The 18,705-nt window shown below is 46.2% G+C and overlaps 6 protein-coding genes across 6 annotated transcripts; 4 read left to right on the forward strand and 2 right to left on the reverse strand.

Annotated features, from left to right (window-relative positions):
* Positions 1-144: 144 nt before the first annotated feature.
* SERLADRAFT_374190 (uncharacterized protein) lies at positions 145-1,188 on the forward strand (the record flags this gene model as incomplete). The annotated part of the gene is made up of 2 exons (XM_007323529.1): positions 145-312; positions 376-1,188. The coding sequence occupies 2 exons, from the start codon at positions 145-147 to the stop codon at positions 1,186-1,188; spliced, it is 981 nt and encodes a 326-aa protein (XP_007323591.1).
* Positions 1,189-1,505: 317 nt separating this feature from the next.
* Positions 1,506-3,183, reverse strand: SERLADRAFT_442935 (uncharacterized protein; the record flags this gene model as incomplete). The annotated part of the gene is made up of 3 exons (XM_007323530.1): positions 1,506-1,826; positions 1,881-2,716; positions 3,000-3,183. The coding sequence occupies 3 exons, from the start codon at positions 3,181-3,183 to the stop codon at positions 1,506-1,508; spliced, it is 1,341 nt and encodes a 446-aa protein (XP_007323592.1).
* A 434-nt stretch (positions 3,184-3,617) lies between these two features.
* On the reverse strand, positions 3,618-4,801 carry SERLADRAFT_478886 (uncharacterized protein; the record flags this gene model as incomplete). Its single annotated transcript, XM_007323531.1, has 6 exons — positions 3,618-3,766; positions 3,825-4,050; positions 4,102-4,161; positions 4,216-4,315; positions 4,381-4,485; positions 4,540-4,801. The coding sequence occupies 6 exons, from the start codon at positions 4,729-4,731 to the stop codon at positions 3,718-3,720; spliced, it is 732 nt and encodes a 243-aa protein (XP_007323593.1).
* A 121-nt stretch (positions 4,802-4,922) lies between these two features.
* SERLADRAFT_453436 (uncharacterized protein) lies at positions 4,923-8,254 on the forward strand (the record flags this gene model as incomplete). Its single annotated transcript, XM_007323532.1, has 23 exons — positions 4,923-5,355; positions 5,413-5,467; positions 5,521-5,602; positions 5,663-5,765; positions 5,820-5,922; positions 5,973-5,990; positions 6,044-6,144; positions 6,198-6,226; positions 6,277-6,332; positions 6,384-6,430; positions 6,480-6,577; positions 6,631-6,697; positions 6,747-6,779; positions 6,835-7,058; positions 7,111-7,211; positions 7,265-7,303; positions 7,357-7,368; positions 7,432-7,466; positions 7,529-7,540; positions 7,598-7,620; positions 7,675-7,788; positions 7,843-7,990; positions 8,050-8,254. 23 exons carry the CDS (start codon positions 5,077-5,079, stop codon positions 8,110-8,112), a joined length of 1,842 nt encoding a protein of 613 aa, XP_007323594.1.
* A 4,420-nt stretch (positions 8,255-12,674) lies between these two features.
* Positions 12,675-14,642, forward strand: SERLADRAFT_478899 (uncharacterized protein; the record flags this gene model as incomplete). The annotated part of the gene is made up of 5 exons (XM_007323533.1): positions 12,675-13,180; positions 13,235-13,307; positions 13,359-13,472; positions 13,527-14,120; positions 14,175-14,642. The coding sequence occupies 5 exons, from the start codon at positions 12,756-12,758 to the stop codon at positions 14,457-14,459; spliced, it is 1,491 nt and encodes a 496-aa protein (XP_007323595.1).
* Positions 14,643-15,358: 716 nt separating this feature from the next.
* Positions 15,359-17,895, forward strand: SERLADRAFT_442939 (uncharacterized protein; the record flags this gene model as incomplete). Its single annotated transcript, XM_007323534.1, has 6 exons — positions 15,359-16,360; positions 16,415-16,563; positions 16,620-16,692; positions 16,744-16,840; positions 16,957-17,504; positions 17,563-17,895. The coding sequence occupies 6 exons, from the start codon at positions 15,359-15,361 to the stop codon at positions 17,893-17,895; spliced, it is 2,202 nt and encodes a 733-aa protein (XP_007323596.1).
* Positions 17,896-18,705: the final 810 nt, after the last annotated feature.

Here is an 18,705-nt window from a genome sequence, read left to right on the forward strand (position 1 = left end):
ATCAATATCTGGCCCCTTTTCGTACGGAGGGTTCAACGGGGTGTCAGAGGGTCCTCTTCCTCCTTATCTTATCTGCCCTTCATTGTTCCAAAGATACGATTATCATCTTTTGGATTGACGGGGCTCCGTTTTCTCTTCAGGATCATGGTTCAGCTTCGCCACCTAGACGTCTCTCCCCCGCTCATAAATTCCTCATGCGCTTGGGCATCAGACTTGGATCAGCTCCTGGGGCTATTCCAGTCGCCGTATACAGGAGCAGTGACCACCCGTACAGCAACGCTACATGGTTTCGCGGAAGATTCTTCTCACACCGTTCAGTGAACTCTGATATATGTTAGGTGTCGTTGTAAACTCAATATACAATGTCTTGTCCAGGTCGCGTTCTTGAAAGATAGTCTCTCGTCCCTGAATTCCTATGGGTACTCTCCGTATCCATTGGCTACTTATCTCGGCTGGGTCGAATCAATTATCAGTCAGGACAAAAGTTCTCACAAACCCTTCATCATCAGCATTACCTCCTATTCTCCCGCTGATTTCTCATCTATGCTCGATGCTATACAACGTCTCCGTACAAAATCGCCTCTCATGAGATCCCGAATTGGAGTCGAGCTGAACACAAGTTGTCCCAATATCAAAGGGTCTCCACCCCCATCCTACCAATTCTCAAGTCTAGTGCCTCTGCTCGATGTTCTGGCACGTCATTTCTGGGAAGATCAGACGCTTACCATTGGCCTGAAACTGCCGCCTTACGTCGCATCCTCGCAATTCGTGGAGGTAGTACAGGGTATTTCTGGTTTTACGCGCACGGATGAAGAGACTGGGAAAGCTCAGAACCCATTCGCGTTCTTCACATGCACGAACACCCTCGGATGCAGCTTGGCATTCGCAGAGCAATCTCGAGAGATTGTCGACTACGAGAGTCAGTTTGCTGTGCCGCCAGGGCTAGGGGGGCTTGCGGGGGAGGCCATCCATTCGCTCTCGCTCGGAAACGTCTTCTCGTTTTCGCGCCTGCTCGCAGAGTCGCCCGATGCTGCTATGCGCGATATCGTCATCATTGGTGTCGGAGGAGTGACGTCCCCTGAGGCAGCTGAGCGTATGCGACGAGCAGGGGCGAAGATTGTAGGCTGTGCTACTCTATTAGGCCAGCAGGGCGTCGTGGCGTTTGAGCACTTGACCGAAAAATCCTGAATGTGAGGTCCACCAATATGTGTAAACTAGTAAACAATTTTGGTGAGTTGGAATGAACCGACGCATTTCTCGTTAGAATGTCACTAAGGTTATCGTTTGATTTATTTATCTCTTTTATATATGGTTTTTTAACAAGGTCAGGTCTGAGTAACTATGGTGTAGAAGTATGCATCTACGTTGGAAAGAATTACAAAAGTTTCGAATACGAAGGTTTCAAGGCTACAAAGTTGTACGAATATGACATGATAAACACTAAGCGCGCAGATAAATGATGAGATATAAAAAAAAAAGAAAAAAGGAGAAGATGATGTCCATGCTTAGATAGTGTCCCAAATCGGAGTATAATGATAATTGAATTGAGCTGGTGCGGCCCATAAATAAGGCGTATCTGCAACAGAAATGGGCCCAGAAGTCCCATCAAAGTAGTCGAGACTTTGTCCAGATAAAAAGTGATGATTGGAAGCCACCGATAATGAAGGCTGTATTAGCGAGGGTTCCATAGCGTAGCTGTAATGCGTGTCGAAGTTGGCGTGCATAGGTAGGTCAACGTATGTTCCTTGAGGCGATTCGAAATCGGAGTGACGCGAGTCTGCACCTGTGCACATGTTGTGGACGGGTACGAAGGGATTGCCATCCAGCTGCAAAGTCCAATTGAGGGTCCGTGCTTTGTACAACGAACAGGAAGAACGTACCGTATAAAATCCATGCTGAGACGCATCGTATCGGGGTTGGGAGTGTACAGCCGGAAGCTCCGTAGGAGGGAGGATGGGACTGCGGAAAGGCGGGACGTTACACCCCCCAGGCTCAACATGCTCGGAGATCCCTTCCATAACAGAATCCCGATCATCGCCCTCGCCCGCCTCCGCCGTATCTGCAGTGGAACTGATAGTTACATCAATCTCTTTCACTGCATTTTCGAGCTCATTCCCCTGCTTTCCGGCCAACAGTAATTCCGCAACCTGTTCGCAGCGCTTCCTGTCCTGGTTTCCATTCCTCTTGACCTTCCTCTTCACAGGCTTTTTGGCGCGGCCTACAGGTGCGAAGCGGTAATTGGGGTATTTAAGAGCGTGAAGTGCTTTCTCAGTAGCAGCCTTGTCACGCCAGACTTTCTTCTCAACCTCAGGGAGGCCATTCCAGCAGTGCGCTATGATACGGGATATATGACGGTGATCGTGCTCGATATTCGTGCTAAGCTTCTGATCTGCCAGAAAGTCTGAACGAAAGAGCATGAAGGCATTTCGAGGGCGTGGCACGTGATTGGGAGAGCGGTTACGAGTCCATGTCCGAGGGGGAGGATCCGATGACTTAGGTGAGTGAGGAACGGATGAATAATGATACGTGACGTCGGGGAACGAGTACGAGGGCGAGTAAGTTGATGGGGCCGGTGGGTCTGGCATGTAAGAGGAGTACGCTGCTGCAGAACCAAAGTCGGGCCACTGAAGCTCCAAAGGCAGCATGGACTCGCTGATATCGCTTTCTACCGGTGATATTGGTCCATAGAGTAATTCTTGTTGAGCACTAGCAATGCCTATAGAACAAGAGGTTAAGTGAGGTTAACTCGCGCTATGAATGAAAATGACCATACTAGAGATGTCAAACTGAATGTCTTCCGCATGCGGGGAAAACATCGCACAGCGGTGAGGTTAACGGAGGGAAGTGGGCGTCCTAAACATATCATGGCTCCAACTTTATAAGAAATGCAAAAGTCCCCTGGTTGAACGGCTAAAGGGGAACACTCTTTCAAAAATCACGTCGTGGCAAATAAGTCCAAATCAGGAAGGAGGAAAAGAACATAACCTCGCTATAATCACATTCGAAGAAGTCGGTGATGAAATGTGATAATGGCGAGCCAGCCTGTCGGTACGCATCGTCGGGACCAGACCCTTGAGCACGAGACACGCTGCCAAAAGTAATAGCACTGGAGTTATGAAGAGGCTCGAGCCCTGATCTCGGAAGAATCTGCAAAGGCGCCCTGAACGCCGTATCACATCCCATGGGTCAACGAACAACTTGGGTCCTGAGCGGCTTTCACTCTCATAGACTTTATGGGTTCACTATCATGAGTTCATGTGGGCTGGCTGACATGGTAAGTTTTCGTCAATGATAAGTAGTTATGCACTAGTGTGATGCGTTCGCCAGGCAATGCGGAGTCAGCGCTAGTGAGCCACTGTGCCTAATTTCCGGACCGAATCGTGTTGAAGAAGCGAACTATCGTTGCAAGCTAAAACAGTGCTAAAACTTATCAGTAAGATTGAGGAACATATACTATGGTACTCCAGTGGCACCACTTACAATGACACGAACGACTATTATTTGTTGCTTGTGGGTGGACAGAATTATTTCATACGCAGCATACGCACCTTACATGCTGCTCAGGAAGCTACAGATTCGATCAGACCTGTTGTGGCTTGACGGAATGTGATTATAAGCCACTCCAAAGGAGAACAGAAATACATTACACTCAATTATTGCTATCGTAATTTCTGTTGCAGTTGATAAGTGTATTATAAACATTGAATTTGAGTGTATTTATTTCAATCCTGGTGTCCTCATCATCTCTAGTCGACACTCGTCCAAACTGTAGACACATAGTCAATGTCACATAGCCAATGACGCAGAAATTGCGAGAAGCATACATCTGTCTGATCTCTTCTGCAGCTGCCAAACCAATTTTAAATTCTTGCTCTGTCGGCTCTCTATCCGACACTCTGGCGAGCGAGATGGCAGAATCGTAGTAATGCAAGGCAGTAATTCCGCCTTCATCCTTGGGTAGCAATGGCATTATAAACCTGAAGTGGTGTAACATGCGGGAATGAGGCTTCAGCGTAGGATGGCTTGGGATGATGAGATGTGCCCGAGAATCTGGAAAAATAGTTCCACACAGGGAGGAAAAAAAGACAGGTATATGCTAACCAATATCCGATATGGTGTCCAACAAGGTGCGGCGGAACCGCATACCGCTGTACTGGGTTCCTGCAGTCGAATGTCAAGCCTATGGCAGTACATTTTTCGCGCTAGAACAAATACCTGGTCTTCCCCAACCCTCGTGAATAGCACTTACAGGCTGAGATTCATATGATACTAAACAGGCGCGCACATATTCTTGAGAGATGTATTCATGAACTGTCTGTGAGCGCACAAAGATCAGCATAGGGAATTCGCACTGGCATATGAAGTAGGCCGTAAATTGACCTTTGGAATATTCTCCTGAATTCCACTATACGCCTTGGAGATTCTCTGTAACCTCCTTCTCACAGCAATTCTGCGTTTTATACAAAAAGATAAAGACGCAACCAGCTGAAAGAGAAACCTGAGTATGTGAATCTGTTTGACTTGTATTGTCGTGCTCACCACAATGAAATAAGTTGCGCCGATGACAACCGCGGTGTAGTTATCCGTCCATGATCGAGTAGGTGAGGTCCTCACGGCTTGCGAGAGGAGAGCAACGCATGAGATGGCGAAGAACCAACCAGTGACTAGGACAAGTATAACATAGCAACCCTCAGAAACCCAAGACAACGCCCTAGACGATGGCCGTAGCATTAGGACATCACCCAAGGAGACTGCCAGTGATAGGCTTGGGCGCGGTGTCTCTTTTCGGGTCACATGTTGCACTGCCCAGCGCTTTCTCACGTCAGGGCGGGTATTTGGCTATTGTTATATGTCGGGATATCCTATTTCGGACAACACGCGCTCTTTTCGTCGCAAGCGCATACAGCCCCGCCGCGTGTTTACCATCAGGTTGACTCACACGGGGAGCGCATTTGGTCCACGACCGCATATATAAGAAGTCGTTTCTCCCAGACTACTGTTTCACTGGTATATTTCCCCTCCTGCGAGAACCGACAAGTCTGCTACCACTAAATCGACGTGGACTCTAACTTGAATATGCCTCCTAAGAAGAAAGCTACTACCGCCGCCGCCGACGCTACTGCAAGTACGGGTGTCCCAACAGCAAGGCCAGCTTCATCCCGAGCAACAAGGGCCACCACTAAGGCCACGAAGCCTTCATCAACAACCGCGAAACCTGCTTCAAAGCCTAAGTCAACCAAGTCCGCTGGTAAACGAGCGCGTGGCGAGTCCGATGAAGAAGCGGATGGTCCATCAAAGAAGACGAAAACTGATGATACTGAAGACGCGAAGGATGAGGACACACCTAAAAAATTGGTATAAACATTCAACCACTCTATGCAGGTCTTGATATGTATACTCACGCGCTGACAGGTGACTGTACTAAAGAGAGGAGCCGCACCTGTTGACCCTGCCTCAAAATATGTCGGTAAGTAATGATTGCTAGCCTTTTGGTACCGTATACTCAAATGGTATTTCAAGATACCCATCAGGTCTATTCGAACACGGCGTGTGTATGGGATGCCATGCTCAACCAGACGGAGGTCGGTTCCAATAAGAACAAGTAAGCAGTACCATCAATATATGCATCACTATTGCTTAACAGGTTTACTCTTTTGTCCAGGTTCTACGTCATCCAGCTCTTGCACCCGATTGGCAATGATTCTTTCTGTTTTCTGCATACTCGATGGGGTCGCGTAGGCGAGAATGGACAATCTCAAACTAAGGTATGGGTTACTATATCTTGTTTAGCCGTCTTATCACTAACATTTGTTACGCAGGGTCCTTGGCCTCCTGCCAATGCTTTAACAGAATTCAAGAAGGTATTTAAGTCGAAAACGGGCACAGACTGGGAGAACAGGCAGGGGATGCTACCGAAGAAGGGTACCATTGTGTCACTTTCTTGCCTTCTTTCATACTGAATGATTTTGCAGGGAAATACGTTTGGCTAGGCATGTATTCTGCAGCTGATTCGAATCATACCATCTCAAACGAGATCATTTAGAACGTTCATTCGAGGAGGACGGAGAAGAAGATAAAGCTAACACCACTGCAAAGCCAGATGACCGGCCAATTCCTAGCTCGAAACTTGACCCTGCCGTCCAGGTAAAATGGCTTTTCCTATGTAACGACTGCTTCGCTCAATTTGATAAACTTAGGCGCTCTGCAGACTGATATTCTCTATAAAGTGAGTCATCCCACTGAAGTCGTATATTTCTATCTCATTCGTTTTTTCAGACTGATTGATGCACACTTGTCGTCGATGAATTATGATGCAAACAAACTTCCTCTCGGTGAGTTGTGTCTGGTGTACATGTGATCATACATTATGACGATTTATCTAGGGAAGCTCGCGAAATCTACTATCCTAAATGGATTTGCTGCTCTAAAGGTTTAATTATTGAAACGCATCATGTTCCAAAGGTTAACGAGTAAACTAGAAACTTTCTGACGTATTGGATAAACCCAACGGGGATCTTGCGAAAGAACTTGGAGGTCTTCGCATAGCTTGTGAGCAGATTAGTGGAGAGTATTATTCGTGAGTTTTTGTAACAATGTTTCCGTTTTCTCCCTGCTGAGTAAAAATGGAAGGATCATTCCGCATGCATTTGGGAGAAACAGGCCAACCGTAATTAATGACATGATACTACTCAAAAGAGTCGGGCTTCATTTTTTCTTAACCTGAAAGAAGCTCATACATAGTCTAGGAGCTCGAGCTCGTCGATGCTTTGGGAGATATGGTGCGCCCGTGCCACAGTGCATATTGCGTGTCCCACGCTCAGTCAAATTTTACAGGAAATCGCCCAGAAACTAATCACAGCTAGTGTCATGACCGATGAAGTAGGCAATGAACTCAATCAGTTGGACGCTCATTTCCGTTCACTTGGGCTTTCCTACATGAAACTAGTTCAGTCTGGCACGAAGGAGCTCAATGCGCTTGCTTTGTATGCAAGTGAGACGCATGGTGCAACACATATGCACTACCGGGCCAATATTCTCTACGCCTTTCGTGTGGAGAGGTTTGTCTACATGCATTTTTCATTACGCACAAACTTATGTTGCTTTGAGCAGGCAATTGGAAACAGAAGCATGGGTCAAAAGCGGATATGACAAACTGGGAGAAGGGGAGAGGCTATTGCTTTGGCATGGCTCACGGACAACTAATTTTGCGGGTGATGAACCATGTTGGCATTATTTTATATGATATTTATGAATGTCCCTTTAGGTATCCTCAAGCAAGGACTGCGTATCGCACCTCCAGAAGGTAGTCTCTGTTTGCACCATTTCAATAGTTTTTCTGACATGTTTGAATATTAGCACCCGTAACAGGTGAGATTGGATTTTACCGGAAGGAATTAGCTTGTTTCTAATTCAATGCCCGGGGGATGATAGGTTATATGTTTGGAAAAGGTGTCTACTTTGCAGACGTAAGTGTACACCGCATATTTGTGAAAGTATGCTTACCGTGCAAGTTGCCTTGTACTGATAGATGATGTCGAAAGTGAGTAGCATCGTCCTTATTGCCTAGTCAACCGTTTTAAACCACAGCATCGTTTAGTCTGCCAACTATTGTTACGCCCAGTGAGTATCCAACGCGATGACATACAAATAACTGTCTGAGATCATTATGGATAGCCTTAGTGAATCTGTCGGATTGCTACTTCTTTGTGAAGTGGCGGCGAAACCCGTATTTGAACAACTGCAGAGCAACTATAATGCGGATCGCGACTGCAAAGCTAATAACAAACTGTAAGTTCGGAAGATACTTGCTCATTTGCATAATTCGTGACGTGATTCCCGCAGGGCTACATTGGGTGTCGGAAGGACGCAACCTGTTCATTGGAAAGATGCCGGTGAAGCTCTGGACAACGATGACCTGCAGGGGTGTCATATGCCCAAAGGCCCAGCAGTTAACGTTGGTAACCCAAACGTATGTTTGGAGTATAATGAGGTTTGTATATTTTATTTTACTAGGAGCTGTATGCTTGATACTGAACATTGTAATGAAAGTACATCGTCTATGATCCTTCGCAGATACGGGTGAGGTACTTACTGATGGTGCAGATGGGTTGAGGGCAGATGGACATCTTAATCAAGATCCACGAGGAACTGATGCTACTTACTGTATGCATTGGAGTGGATAGATGAGAATATGTGTAAACATTCATGTATATTTTCAGTATTTAACATTATGTCAAATATTTTGCATCTTCATGAAGTCAGTATACATAGCCAATATCGAGTACTAATAAGGAACTATCTATGTCACGGTCACTCAAGTGCGCTCTCCTTCAACGACTACTTTGAACACCACCAATTACATTTTCTCATTTTCCCAGAACACTACGCGTTAACGCATACCGTGGCCGCGATGTCGACCACAGTTCGCAGAGCAGCACCCCGTCCTGCAAGGCCAGCTGCACGATATTGGAAAGGGAAAGCACCAAAAGGCGCAGAAGAAGCTGCTTCAGATTCGGATGAAGACGAATCTCCATTACCTGAGGAGGAAGGAGACGTCCCTGTTGGCGGCGAACAAGATATTGTAGATGAAGATGAAGATGTGGACTTGCCGGTGAAAGTGGAGTCGGGGAAAGCCATGAAAGCCATGAACGTCTCATTGAAGGATGTGAACATATCCAAAGACGGAAAGGTCATCGTAGCTGGGCGAGATGAGTCTGGTAGAACAGCGCTAGAAGGTTCGTCGCCTCTAATATCAACTACTAGTTACTTGACCATTCAAATTTTAGAGTCTGAAGAGGATGAGTCAGAAGAGGATGAATTGCCCCATCGCGATAAAGACCAAGATGCAGAATTCACAGAGGTAGTATCACAAATTAATCCATTTCGTTGCGTTTATTTACTTATAGTTCCCTTTCAGTCAAGTGAATCTGACTCAGAGGAGGAGGAGCAGCCAAAGCTATTATTTAGACCAGTTTTTGTGCCTAAGTAAAATTTTCCTAGTTCACAACTTTTTGGGCTGTTGCTAATGAATATTTCAGGCGTGGTCGTGTGACAATCACGGAGAAAGAATCAATAACGCAGGATTCAGAAGAAGTGTTGAAACAGAAAGAAATAGCAGCCGAGGAAAGGCGAAAACAGAGTCACGACCTCGTGGCTGAGAGTATTAGGAGGGAGTTAGCTGAAAGTACGCGGACCAGTCAATCTGAAAACCTTCGCTGATATTTTACTCTAAGAGGAAAAGGAGGACCTAATTCCTGAAATCGATGATGCTGACGGATTGGACCCTACAGCAGAATTTGAAGCATGGAGATTGAGAGAGCTAGGAAGGATTAAAAAAGAGAAGGAGGATGAAGTTCGAATCGAGGAAGAGAGAGAGGAAGTAGAGCGTCGCAGAGCCCTCCCGGAAGAACAGCGACTGAAGGAAGATATGGAAAGGGCAAACAAACTAAGAGCAGAAAAGCCGAAGGGCCAACAGAAGTTTTTGCAGAAATACTGGCACAAGGGTGCCTTTCATCAGGTAGTCATATATTCTTCGCGCTCAGGGTTGGTATGCTGATTGTGACTGCTCTAGGACGAGGAGATCCTCAGAAAGCACGACTTCACTGAAGGGACAGAGTCGACGGTGGATATATCTCTCCTTCCTAAAGTGATGCAAGTCCGGAATTTCGGTAAACGTAGTCGGACCAAATACACACATCTAGTCGACCAAGATACAACAGCTGGTAATGGTGGTTTTGGTGGTAATGCTTCTGTAAAGGCAGGTGGCAAATCAACTGATGATGGGGGCTGTTTCCTTTGCGGTGGTCCACATCTAAAGAAAGGTTCAGTGGTACCTTTAAATGTGTTTTACTACATCTGATATCTTCCGTTTTCGTTCAGATTGCCCCCAAAACGTAGTACCTGCTGGCCGTGGACCCGTGTCAGGAGCCAACGCAGCGCCTTCTGCCCCAAGACAATGGGGCGCAGCAAGATCGTGGCGTGATGATCCTCGTGACGCAAAACCAAGGAACGATGACCGAGACGGGAAGTATACTGGCCGCCGAGATTATCCCAGTGAGAGGCATAGCAAACGGTATGATTCTTACGATGCTCGAAGTAGTCGGAGACGATCACGATCAAGGTCCGGCTCACCATATCGAGGGAAGGACAGAGACTCGTATGGAAGAAGGCCAGTGCGGGAAAATTCTCAAGAACGTGCTACTGCCTACAGGGATAAACGCCGGCGCTTAGATTAGGAGTACGTGACCATTTTACCTGAATTTCGAATTTGTAATTGTCATGAATTCAGTTAATGGCAAGACATGTAACCAGATAGCTCAATCAAATCGTCTCATCGAGCACTAAAACGGTCTCTTAGGAGTGACCAAAGATCCTTATCATTCAGAATAAAATGCTTCGTGATGGCCGCATATGTCCCATTCGCGGCACTTTCCTGAATCGCATAGGTTCTTTGCGCGCTAAGAACGTGGACACTATACACTTAAGCTTTGGTCGGGTGTGACGTTATTGTCTTACTACTAACGAATCCCCCATCCACCCTTCGCGCTCATATTATGGAGCTTTTCATGCGAAACATACAGTTCGCTGCTAGTAACGTCGACATCGAATTATCTCTGGCCTCGATTCTTCATAAACCACCATTTCCTACCGATATCCCCATTAACTTTCAAGTACACACATTTAAGACACAAAGGGGCCGCTGCGGTGTCTTGACACTTCCGACCCGAGCGTACGGAGAAACTTTTTTACGAGCTTATGGCTCCACTGGTATTAACGTGAAAGGTCGAGCCATCTTGTTTACAGAAAGCAACAAGCCTCTCAACCAAGCCCGTCTCAATGTAGTTCTTACTACCGCTTGGCGTGATCCGCAAAAGTTACAGCGGGAGAGACAACGCATAGCACAGGAATCTACACCTATACATCTCCAGGCCTTCTGTTTCGGGCGTTTCTGTAGAGATGGAGCATTTTCTATGGAAATCAGTGCTCCGGGACGACCAGAAATCACGTGCGATCTAGGGCAACGACAAATACGTCTTACACTGACTCCTTCTACCAACGATGAAGATGATGACACTTCATCGTTAATATCCAAGTTGATGCAGATGTCTTTCCTAGGACCAGTCACAATTTCTGCTTCATATAATCCCTCCAAGTTGATGGCTTTGGTCCAATCTCGTGACACAGACCTACCTCGCCTTTTCCTTCGCGCAAACGCACCCCCCGTTTTCGTTGAGGAAAGGACCGGTTCGCTTCTGTCCAACTCAGTAAACCAGCGTCGTCCTAGTTTATCGTCAACACAGGTAATGCCTCCTGGATGCCACAGTATGTGCCTCACTTTCCAGAGCACAGAAGATCTGGAAATCTTCGTGCATCGCTGTACCAGCCTCGGGCTTGAAAGGGTATACAGACCCGAGATCGTACTTCGAGAGGACGCATACTCCCCAAACAATTTATCTAAGCTAGATGAATTTTTGGGCAACCTGGAATTTGGGCTTGCATTTGCGATAAACAAGGCTGTTGCGAGCTCCATTCTGAGTCCAGCAGAAGTTCTTTCTCTGCGCACTGAAATCGACCTTCTTCAGTGCGATTTCGAGAATAAATCTTCACAAATATTTGACCGCTTTTCAACCTTTCTTCACGATGCACGTCCAAAGCGTAAGAAAGCCAAGGGAGGTAATTCAAAAAAGCAGAGTCTTCCAGTAACTTCATCGCTTCCCCAGCACTTCAAAGAAGCCATTGAAGTATTCGTATCGGAACAAAACAGGCCGCGTAATAGATTTGCTCCATCTCCCGAGAGTGCAGTGTACTATTCATACCACAAAATCCTTACGCCCTCCGCGTATATCTTGGAAGGGCCCCTCCCGGACCAGTCGAATAGCGTTCTTCGACGCTTTGGGCATCATGAATGTTTTTTACGAGTCTCTTTTCAAGATGACAACCGCTCCCCGCTTCGTCGCGAACCTGGGACTTCTCTCACAGAACTGCTAAACGAACGATTTCGTCCGGTGCTCGTCAAAGGCCTACGTGTAGCTGGTCGGCGATATGAGTTTCTTGGTTATTCCATGAGTGGGTTGAGAGACCATTCTGTGTGGTTCGTGTCTCCCTTCGTGAACGAAGAAGGCGTGAATATGAACGCAGGTCATATTCGCAGCACATTGGTGAGTCACTACTACCAATTAACATCGGTGCAGATAACTATAACTCATATCAAACATACAAAGGGCGATTTTTCTCGTCTTGCTTACCAACCTGCTCGTCTTGGAGCAAGATGGTCACAAGCATTTTCAACCACTGACCCATCTGTCACGCTTGAGAGTGAGGATATTTTCAAAATCAGCGATCGTGTCTCACCTACGGGGAACGTTATGACGGATGGATGCGGAACCATATCAGAAGCCTTAAGCAAGGAAGTATGGTCGAATCTCATCAAAGGGAAAAAACGCAGACACTTGATGAAGGTACCGTCTGCTTATCAAATTCGCCTGGGTGGTGCGAAAGGTGTTGTCGTACAAGATAGGAGGCTCACGGGGAAGGTGATATGCCTCAGATCATCCCAAACAAAATTTGATGCTCCCGACATTCGTACACTCGACATTCAGTCGACGTCGTCCCGACCGAAGGCTATGTATTTGAATCGTCCTCTTATTGTGCTTCTCGAATACCTTGGGACCGACTGTGATCGTATTATCAGCCTACAGGATGATTCCATCTCCGAGGCTCAAGCCATCCATCATTCGTTCTTAGATGCATCCAAAATGTTCCAACAGCACGGATTCGGCAACTCATTTCGTTTGTCTTCTCTATTTCACAACCTGGCCACGTTGCTCGATTTGCATATCGATGACAACTCACAAGGCTCGGTTGTGTGGAGTAACGATCTAGTGGGAAATACTTTGCATTGTGCCTCGACTCACGCGCTCCGTGAACTGAAATATCGTGCCCACATCGCTGTTCCTGGATCGTACACGTTACTTGGGGTGTCAGATGAATGGGGGTGTCTTCGAGAAGGGGAAATTTATGCCACCGTTCAGGATGAACGTACTGGCTTGTATAAACCTATTGAGGGTCCTGTGGTAATTACCCGAAGCCCCCAGGTCCATCCAGGTGACTTGCAGTTTGTGACAGCCGTTCGGCGTCCAGAGTTGAGCCATTTGACAAATGTGGTGGTATTTTCATGCGAGTGCGTTTATCATCTAGTAGCTTGGTAAAATCTTATTCATTAACCATCTTGCAGAGGAGATCGATCGTTGGCATCTTGTCTTGCAGGTGGTGACTTAGATGGCGATGATTTCAACCTCATACTTGATGTGAGTGCCATAGAAATATTCAATACTTATCATATTAACCCGGGACGTTAGGAAGCACTTTTTCCTGAAAAAGTTGCCATGCCAGGAGCCTACGATAGCTTACCCATCAAGCAGACAACATCTCCTTGTGGGATATCAGACGTAGTTGACTTTGTAATGAATTACGTGAGCTTTTCGGATTTAGCAGATATATATGCACTTATTCACAACTTATGTCAGATCGAGTCGGATCTCATAGGCTATATATCAATTTTGCATCTACGCTTTGCAGATATAAAGGACCCAGGATGCAATGAATGTTTGAAACTTGCTCAATTCGCGTCCCATGCCGTCGACTATCCAAAAACCGGAAGCCCTGTCAAAATGCAAGATCTACCACAATTGCCTGGCAAAGAGAGGCCAGACTTCTTAGCTCGTGAGGGCGCAAACCTACAGGGCGAAGACTTTTACCAAAGCCAGAAACTGTTGGGCAAACTGTATCGCCGAGTTCCCGTAAGCGAATGGATTCCTGTACCATGGAACCGTGACTACTCTCCTTCTGATGGAGGTGTCATCCGAGACACACTGATGCGCTTCAATTTTCGCCAACTAGACTTACCTTCCCTTGATACGCCATCGGACGACCTTATCGAAGAAATGGGCTACTTGCTGGAGGATTACTCTGAACAGCTCCTCGTCATAGCCAAAACGCACACGATTTCTAGGCACAAAGATATTTATGTTTCGGAGGCAGAATTGGTAAGCGGGACGATCATGGCAAACTGGTCAGATCATCGTAAAAGGAGAGAGGCTATAGGGGCAATGAATCTTCAAGTATGATTGCTTGTCCAAAATTTCTGAAGCTATAGACTGACTTGTCCTCATTAGACTCAAGTGCTTGCAAAGAATATCAGACAAGCGCTTCAGTGGAGCGATCCTGACTCCTATTATGATGACAAGGAAGGGTACGAAGAGGACTACGAAGAATACGACGAGGGTGATTATTACAGCAAAGCGGCGAGTCGAAACGAGTCGTTTAGACGTGCATGGGCTGCATGGCAAGTAGCGGAGGAAGCTTTGAATGAAGACCCAGGGATCTTTGGACCTCAGAGCTTTGGGCTGATTGCTTTGACAAGGATGTTGGACATCATAAAGGAGGCGCAGGAATATTAATGGTAATGGTAATGGCGGGAATCGCCCACACGTATTGATGCTGATCAACGACTCGATTCGGAATGTGATATATTCAAAGGCCTCACTTATATTTTGTAAAACACCTCCAGGGCCAATTAGGCTGTACCATACATGTTTGTATTCTTGTGCGACCGACATAAAAGGTGCTATATCGACTATCGTATATACGCGCGTGTTAAGTCTGCTAATGACCGACACGTCGTCACAAAGCGTGGGATCTGCTCGTCGCAGAGCCATTTTCAGTTCAGTATCATGACTCAACTGTGTCTCTTATCAAAATCATGCTGTACGGATAATTATCCTCGTGACGCAAACTATGGAACGAGTCCAGTATGGAAGATACAATGAGCGACCCAGATTTTATAGGTGAGGGATAGGACAGATAGAGACAACCCCAATACGACTTTTACCATGCTAGAAATAGTTGGAGTCGCAATCAAGGCATGGCTCGCCATCGAAGGAGACAGCTTTGGACGGCCAGTGCACCATATGTCCATTTCTCAGTATCAGGTCAGCATCTACAGGGAAAATCTCGGCGTTTAGATTAGGGAAGTGCGTTCTTCTGCAATTTCAAGTTATAGCCATGGATTCAGCTAATGCAGGTGTACAAGTACAGCTACTAATATATAAGTCGTTCGAGAGACCTCTCACCAGACGGTGTCAGGCACTTACCAGACAGTCAATATGGGGAGAACAGTTCCAATTACCCCTTATCAGTCGAACAAAACTCCTTCGTGATGGCCGTATACATCCCATGACACTGTTCTGAGCGCATTTGGGCTTCCTTTGCGCGCTAAGAATGGGGGTGTTATCATAAAACTCAGTTCAGCTAGCTTCGGGTTAGCAACCCGTCATCCTTTCTTCCAAGGTCGGTGCCCATGGAGCTTTTCATGCGAAACATTCAGTTCTCCGCCGACGATGTTGATTTAAAACTGGCTTTTGCTCCAATACTGCATAAACCTCCCTTTACCGTCGACGAACCTATCCATTTTCATGTGCGCACTTTCAAAACAAAAACATCAAGGGGTCTCTGTGGTATCTTGACGCTTCCAACTCCAGAGCTTGGAGAACTCTTCTTACGATGTCATGGCGGAACTGGCATTTCTGTGAAAGGTCGAAAAGTCATTTTCGCACGAAACAACAAACCTCTTGAACGCTCATTTCTTGATCTAAACATTTCTACGGGCACAGACCCATCGGTCACACTTGAGGTTCATGAAATTAGTCAAATCGATGATCGTATATCACCCGTGGGGAATGTTATGACGGATGGATGTGGAACCATTTCGGTTGCACTATGTAACGAGGTCTGGTCAAGTCTTAGGAACAGAAAGAAACATAAACATGTCAAGAATGTACCATCTGCTTATCAGTTCCGCATCGGTGGCGCAAAAGGTGTTCTCGTGCAAGACCCTAGGCTCGAAGGAAATGTAGTATGTCTCAGGCCGTCCCAAACAAAATTCGATGCCCCCGGTATTCGTACCCTCGATATCCAGTCGACATCGTCTCAACCGAAGGCTATGTTTTTGAACCGTCCTTTGATTGTGCTTCTTGAATATTTGGGGACCGACAGTAATCATATAATTGCTCTACAGAATAATGCCATTTCCGAGGCTCAAACCGCCCATAATTCGTTCTTGGATGCATCCAAAATGTTCCAGAAAAACAACTTTGGTGCTTCTTTTCGTTTGCCATCTCTCTTCCATAATCTAGCCACACTGCTCGATATTCATCCCGGTGACAGTTCACTAGGCTTAGTTTCCACCTCATGGAAACACGACCTTGTAGCAAAATTGCTACAATGTGTTTCAACGTACGCACTCCGTGAACTGAAATATCGTGCCCACATCGCTGTTCCTGGATCGTACACGTTACTTGGGGTGTCAGATGAATGGGGGTGTCTTTGAGAAGGGGAAATTTATGCCACCGTTCAGGATGAACGTACTGGCTTGTACAAATCTATCGAGGGCCGAGTTCTAATTACTCGAAGCGCCCAAATTCATCCAGGTGACGTGCAGGTCGTAACAGCTGTCCGTCACCCAGAGTTAAGTCATTTGACCAATGTAGTGGTATTTTCGTGCAAGTATGTCTATTCATTCAACTGTATTGATGCAGATTTATTCAATAGTAAATTTTCAGAGGAAACCGGTCGTTGGCGTCCTGTCTTGGAGGTGGTGGCTTAGCTGGCGATGATTTCAATCTGTTACTTGATGTGAGCCTCACATAACTACTTGATTAACTTTGTATTGACTTGTGGTTGAAGGAATCGCTCTTTCCTAAAAAAGTTGCGAAGCCTGGAACCTACGATAGCTTACCGATCAAGAAAACGATAAACCCTTGCTCAGCATCAGATATCGCTGGTTTGTGATCGACTATGTGAGTGTATTTAGTGTGTTGCATACAAGTATTTACATGCAGTATCAGATCGAATCAGATCTTTTAGGCTATATATCAACTTTGCATCTACGTTTTGCAGATGTGAAGGACCCAGGATGCAGTGAATGTCTTCAACTTGCTCAGTACGCTTCCCATGCCGTCGACTTCCCCAAGACCGGAAGCCCTGTCCGAATGAAAGACCTACCGCAATTGTCTGGCCTTTCGAAGCCAGACTTCTTAGCTCCCGAGGGTGCAAATATTCGAAGTGACCAATATTACTTTAGCCCCAAACTTCTTGGCGTGCTCCATCGTCGTGTTCCTTTAAGTGAATGGACTCCAACGCCTTGGAATTCGGACGACTCACCGTCGGATTGGAAAACCGTCTGGAACGCACTCCACAACTTGATAAAGATGAAAAATAAACAACTGGGTCTACTATTAATCTATCCATCAGATGATCTTCTTAAAGAAATGACATTCCTGCTGAATGATTACTCTGAACAGCTTTTTGTCATAGCCAAGGTACACACGATTTCTAGGCACAACGATGTTCATGTCTCCGAGGCGGAACTAATAAGCGGGACAATCATGGCAAACTGGTCGAATCATCGCAAAAGGAGCGAAGCCGTCGATTCCATGAATCTACAGGTAGAGTTTCTCAATCAAAATTTCCTGGCTTCACGATCAATTGATTTATTGTCGTTAGACCCAAGTGCTCGCAAAGAATGTTAGACAAGCGCTTCAGTGGAACGGTCCCGAGTCTTATTATGACGACGAAGAATGGTATGAGGAGGATGACCAGGAGGAGGAGGATGAGGGGGATGACCAAGAGGAGGAGGATGAGGGGGAGGGGGATGACCAAGAGGATGAGGATGAGGATGACATTATAACGACGGAACGAAACGAGTCATTTAGGCGTGCGTACGCTGCATGGGTTGCATCGGAGATGGCTTTGGCTCGAAATGTTAAGTCATTCGGACCTCAGAGTTTTGGGCTGATTGCTTTGGGGAGGATGTTGGACATCATAAAGGAAGCGTAGCGACGCTAATGGTCAAGTCGTAGGCACGCATCCATAAGTGTATGAGTAACAATGAATCGGGGAATGCTTCGGAACTGTGTAGTGTTTTGTTTTTAATCGCAAATGAAGGTTCTCTCTCACAAGAAAGATTTTTGCATGACAGTGAAGTCTAATCGCACCCCCCACGAAGACCCACATTTGCTCCTTTGCGATCGAGGACGTGCGCTAATCATAAAGTGAAATTGAGCTGGCAGGAATGTGTTCTACCAGATCGCGTCAAAAATTTAGCGCTTTCCACGTACTTCTTTTTCTTTTAGCCTTCCGAGTCGATGTCACTCCGAAGCTGATAATCGGTAATCTGGTTCTTTGTGCTCAAGTTGGACCTCCTGGTCCGAAGACGCATACGAGTAGGAGTCGCAGTTCCGAGTCACGAAAGTACGAAACTCGGTAGGAAAACCGATGATTCTTGACTTCAATATCCTCTGGATTAAGCAGTATAATTATTGGATATCATTATTCTCATGTTTTACTGCAGTAACCGATTCATCATGGACGCCCTCTGAAGATGGTAGACTGATAGTAGACCGCCATAATCATGCATCGTGTTTAGCTCCTCATATGCTTAGCCTTGACCGTGATTCAGACATATCATGATCATGTCAGTTGAACGTTGAACGATCGCGGTTAGCCGGGCTCTATCTTCCGTTTGTCTTGCCAGTGTCTACTCAAGAAGATAAACCAAACGTAGGTCATTCGGTCTGAAAGGTATCATATCATGATGTTACTACGACGTCGATGGATGATGGTCACATTTTCCTCAAGGATCCAACT

Source organism: Serpula lacrymans (assembly GCF_000218685.1).
Source record: "Serpula lacrymans var. lacrymans S7.9 unplaced genomic scaffold SERLAscaffold_16, whole genome shotgun sequence".
Lineage (NCBI taxonomy): Eukaryota > Fungi > Basidiomycota > Agaricomycetes > Boletales > Serpulaceae > Serpula > Serpula lacrymans.